Raw genomic sequence first — 5,137 nt, 5'->3', positions numbered from 1 at the left:
ACTTGCAATGGGGGACGTCCAAACAACACTGTGAAGTAGCTGGAACGGAAAAGTAGAAATAATGGTAGACGCACTAAATGGAAGACGAACGTGCTTGCCTAAACAACAAGCCTCACAAGTATAATCGTCGAGTTTATTACATGAGAAAGAAAAACTCCTAAGAACTTCACGCAAAACGGTGGGGTTGGGGTGGCCCAAGCGAGCATGCCAGATGTCAACGCCGACGGCCAATGCAGCGGGTGTGGAGGAAGTAGCGCCGACGTGCACAGGATAGAGATCCTCAGGGCTGTCACATCGGTGGAGCACCATCCGCGTGCGGGCGTCCTTCACAGAAAAACAAGCACCATCAAATTCAACAGTAAGAGGATTCTCATGAGCAAGAAAATGAACGGAGACAAGATTGGTTACTAGTTCAGGTGAAACAAGAACATTGGACATGGTGATAGGGGTGGAGGTGGAAGGGAAACTAGTGCTACCTATGTGAGTGATAGGAAGGGAGGGACCGTTGCCAACGGTGATACGAGTAGGCGTATGAACGGGTCTGGAGGAGATGAGATTACCGGGATGAGCTGTCATGTGCGCGGTAGCACCGGTGTTCATGTACCAGTCATCGCCGCCGCCATAGTGATGCGGCGAAGGTGCCAAGTGGAGAGCCGCCAGGAGGGAGGGATCCCATGGGGTGGGTGTCGGCGGAGGCAGAGGACCGCCATAGGGTGGTGCCGGGACCGGGGCGTCGTAGGTTCCGAAAGGCAGCGGCGCAAGAGGGGTATCGTAGCCGGTGTCGGCCGGCTGATGGGGCATGCCGAAGAACGCGTGGTGACTGGCGGGGCCCGGACCGAGTAGACCGGGCGCAGGGGGCCGTGGGACCGGCATGTGGTAGGCATGCACGAAACCGGTCCACGGGTTCTACCCGACGGTCAAAGGTGGAAGAGGAGGCTCGTTGCGCGGTGCCCCATAGCGGCCTACTGCTGCTGATGTGGTTGGCGGCGACCGCAGGCGCCCCGCCGGTTGCGTCGGCCCCCTCCGCCTCCGCCTTGCTGTTAGGGAGGTGCGGGGGGCGTAGGAGGCGCGGGTGGCAGCGGGAAGTAGCCAGGCGGCGGAGGTGGGCACAGCTGGCCCGACGGTGGCGGTGGGGCGCGGGTGGTACCGGCTGTGAGGGCGGTGTGGTGGACCCGCTGCTTCACCTTCAGCATGCGGCACTCCTCAAGCTTGAGGTACGCGATGGCATGGGGGAAGGTGGGCCCCGGCATCAAGGTGAGGTTGGAGGCCGCGTTGCCGAAGTCCTCATTGAGGCCGGCGGTGAGGGTGCTCAACATGAGTTCGTCGCAGACGTTAGCCCCGATATCGCGAAGCTCATCGGCGAGCACCTTGAGCCGCATGCAGTACTCATCGATGGAAGAGGTGTCTTGGTGACAGCCGAAGAACTCCTGCTGCAGGAAGACAAGACTGAAGTTTGTTGTCGGTGAAGAGTGCGTTGATCTTGTCCCATACGGCACACGCGGTGTCATTTCCGGCGATGATCGTGTGGAAGATGTCCTTCGAGATGGTTTGGTAAAACCATCGAATGAGCGTGGCCTCAATGGCGGACCACTCCGGGCCACCCTTCATGAAGTCGGCATCCACGGAGCCATCGATGTGCTCGGTGAGGTGGTACTCACGGAAGACAAGGGTGAAGTAGGTCTTCCATGCGTAGTACGAGCTGGTGGAGCTGTCGAGGCGGACGGGGACTTGGGCCTCAATGTTGAGATCGCGGATGGCGGTGGCGGAGGGATCGGGACCCGCGAAGGGGTTGGACGAGTGGGTGGTGGAGGAACCGGGAGATGCCATCGGAGGGTACGGCGATGGTGGAGGGTGGCGATCGGTCGGACGGGGCAGCGACGGTGGTGCGGTGAGGTGCGACGGGGCGGCTGCTGCGGTGGTGATCGGGTCGGACAAGGCGGCGGCGGTGGGTGGTGTGCGGCGGTGGGTGGAGAGGTGGTGCGACGGGCGGCGTGGGAGATCGCGGCGGCGGCGGCGGGTCGGCAGGAAGAGAGAGGAAGGGGCAGCGGAAGGAGGTGGCATGGAGCGGCGGTGGCGTGGGGAAGAGACGCAGCGGCGGCTCGGTGCGGAGGTGGTGGGTAGCGGCGGCGGCTAAACCCTAGGGTTTGGACCAAGAGGATGATACCATGTAGAGAGAGGAGTTGGTAATACAATAGCTGATGTATTGATGGGTATCAAGGGCAAATATATATAAGGTACAAGTGGGCCTCTATCTCAACTATACAAGGTTAGGAGATGGGCCAGACTATATGCAATATACATGCAACATATGTTCAACACATCTGAAGACACATAGGAAACATGCGTCTGTGACGACGAAGACTAATGGCTGACGACAAATGAAGAACATACTTGGACCACTACATAAATAGATGATCTCGATGAGAAGCCTACGTTGACACGCTTCAACACTCTTAAGAAAGAAGACCACCTATGACGATAGATCACCTGTCTTAAGGAAGTCAAGGATTTTCCCCGTCAACGAAAAGCTACACCAAAACCTTGATCCTTCTATTATAACACAAGGCATCTAGATGTCACTAACCAACATAAACAATCGAGGGCCAGCACGCAAACACACTACTTTGCCACGTATTCCGACTCTGGAATACATATGCAAGCCCGACCCTTGCCCGAACCTCGTTCACTAAGCCCTTCACCTCTAGTCAACCCTAGTGTATTTCAAAAACCCCATTCACTCTCAAACGAAGCTAAGACAAGCATTCGAAGTTGTATCTTCAAGCACTTTAAGATCGACTTGAGCAATCACATCGAAGAGGCAGCGACAAGGAAATCGTGAAGATAGTGTACATAAAGACTTGATCTTACTTCCCGTTTTCGAAACGGAGATGGTTCATTTTGCAAGATAGATACCTCAGGATGTATCGTCAGTTTACCACGCGGCAGTTGACCCTGATCTCCCCGTACGCCCCCGTGAGCGCACCGAGATTGCCCAACTTCACCATGGCGGCCGCGAAGTCGCTGGCGAACTGATCATTGTTGGACGCGTAGCTCCTGACCAGACCGTCCGTGGAGCCGCCGTCGTACAGCGCCTGGTCGGAGTGGAGCAGCCCCTGATGGTTGAGGAGGCCGGAGAAGTAGCTGTTGTCGAAGTAGTCCGGCGAGGATGCGTCGAGAGGCGCGAGGCTGCCGTCGTTGCCACCGCCCTGTGGGCAGTCGCCTCGCAGCGACGCCGCGAAGGTCCCGTCGATGTCGGTGTCGGCGTAGATCCGGTTTCGGTAATTCTGGCATTGCCCCCGGCCGATGGTGTGGCCCCCTGCAGCAATGTGGATTCACGTGGTGATCTATCGGTCGAGGCAGTACGCTAGAGCTGTACCGGAGATCTATCGACGCGTCGCTCTCGCATTTCGCTCTCTTATGTACTGGTACGTTCTGATAATAGTAACATGCCTGTGCATGATTGCGTGGTGATTTTCTTCTTTCGAATTTGGAACAGAGCATGGTGAATGAATTATGAGGTTGTTGGGCCTGAGTGACTACTTGAGTGATGATCAGGTTCTCGAGCAAAAAGGTGCTTGACGGCTCGTGCAAGCCTTGTCTGGTCGGGAAAAGGGAAAGGTGGTGACAAGCGTAGGGACGAGAGCCATCGATCACCATGTTGAATTCAGGGGATGCGGCCATGCGGGCAAAACGCTGGAGTGTCCGTTGCTATGATCAGTGATGGATGCACAACTACATCATTAAGTAGGGAGCTACACCGGACGAAACATCCAAGTCTTCTGAGAAAAAGGAGTCATAATGAAACAAAAAAGCCTACATGTATACTACAGTGTACGTAGTAGCTAGCCATGCATACGTGCGCACTTAGTTTTATGCCAGTCATGCTTCCCAGTTTGACAGTGTGACTCTTCTATGTGATCAATGCATGCATGTCTCCGAGTAATTTGTGCATCATTGCTGGCAGTGGCTATCAGCTGTGTGCAGGCAGTGCATTTACCTGAGAGAGCGACCATGTCGGTGCTGCTTAATCCCTTCTTGGAGAAAGCGGCGAGGAGATCATTGAGGTTGGAGTTGGGCCCGGGGAGGTCACTGTTGGCCAAGGACGCACTTGCGGTGGTGGCGTCCCTCCTCCCAAGTAGAACCGTCCATGATGGGCCCCCTAGCTGCGCAGGAGTGCTGACTGTCACTTGCTACATATACTTCCATTCCGCCGATGGAACGATCGGTATTTTCACTCAAGCGCAAGAAGGTAACAGTCAGAGAGGTGTAAGTTTAGGCTTTAATTAGCTTACGTCGACGACGGCGTCGCGGGCAGCGGCGGCGAGGATGTCAGCGCAGGAGACGGTCCGCGGGCAAATCAGCTCCAGGAGCAACTTGATCCTGTCAATCACCTCGAAACCGCGCAGCGACCCTGCGTTCGGCCCCGCCCCCTTTTCACCGGTGAAGCTGGCCGTGTCGTCGAGCAGCACGGACGCGTCGCACCCCTAGCGTACACACATGACACATGGATCCACCATCAAACAAGCTTACGATATTGAAAGAGGTCGAGGAGGAATCTTGAGGACTTGCTTGCACAAAGCAGTCGTGGAAGTAAAGCCGGAGAAGGGAGGCGCCCATGCGGCGGTCGAGCAGCACCGCCGTCGCCACGGTAGTCCTTATGGTGAGAAGCGCCGCGGGGCAAGAAGAACCGTAGTAGTTTTCCGACAGCTGCGCGTTCGCTACCGCCGCACAAGTTGCTGCGAGGAGCAAGAGCAAAGGTGGGAGATGAATGCTGGCACGAGCCATGACAGATCTAACTGTCTCAAGGCTCACCTTTAGGCTTTGGGATAGCCCTCCGCGATCCAGTTCCAAAGCATATTTATAGGCAACAACTTGAGCAATTACAGGAATGCAGCTCTTATGTACAGTAGTAAACCTACGAGCTGGTGGGTAGTACCTCGCCCAATATTTGAATTTAACTTTTTGTTCAAGCTTTTCTTTTTATAGACCTACGAGGTTTGTTTCAAGTTTCAACACAACCAAAAAGCAAAACTCTTCTTTTTAACATAGCCACAGTACATGGTAACTTTTTAACATAACGGTGCCGACCTTCTTTTTCTTCTCTTTTCAAACTAAAAACTTGAGCATTCTTTATTGA

The 5,137-nt window shown here is 55.1% G+C and overlaps 1 protein-coding gene across 2 annotated transcripts; it reads right to left on the bottom strand.

Moving 5' to 3' along the window:
* Positions 1 to 236: 236 nt before the first annotated feature.
* Positions 237 to 4,853, bottom strand: LOC123446528 (peroxidase 70-like). 2 transcript variants are annotated; one of them, XM_045123103.1, is made up of 5 exons: positions 4,570 to 4,853; positions 4,293 to 4,484; positions 3,998 to 4,163; positions 2,914 to 3,316; positions 237 to 324 (listed from the first exon to the last, which is right to left on the bottom strand). In XM_045123103.1, the coding sequence occupies exons 1-4, from the start codon at positions 4,783 to 4,785 to the stop codon at positions 2,928 to 2,930; spliced, it is 963 nt and encodes a 320-aa protein (XP_044979038.1). In that variant the 5' UTR covers positions 4,786 to 4,853; the 3' UTR covers positions 237 to 324; positions 2,914 to 2,927. The 2 variants fall into 2 exon arrangements, with proteins under 2 accessions (XP_044979038.1, XP_044979037.1); XM_045123102.1 differs by lacking the exon at positions 237 to 324 and having other exon boundaries at positions 2,773 to 3,316.
* Positions 4,854 to 5,137: the final 284 nt, after the last annotated feature.

Source organism: Hordeum vulgare, chromosome 4H (assembly GCF_904849725.1).
Source record: "Hordeum vulgare subsp. vulgare chromosome 4H, MorexV3_pseudomolecules_assembly, whole genome shotgun sequence".
NCBI classification, from domain to species: domain Eukaryota; kingdom Viridiplantae; phylum Streptophyta; class Magnoliopsida; order Poales; family Poaceae; genus Hordeum; species Hordeum vulgare.
This window is presented reverse-complemented; position numbering and strand designations above follow the sequence as displayed.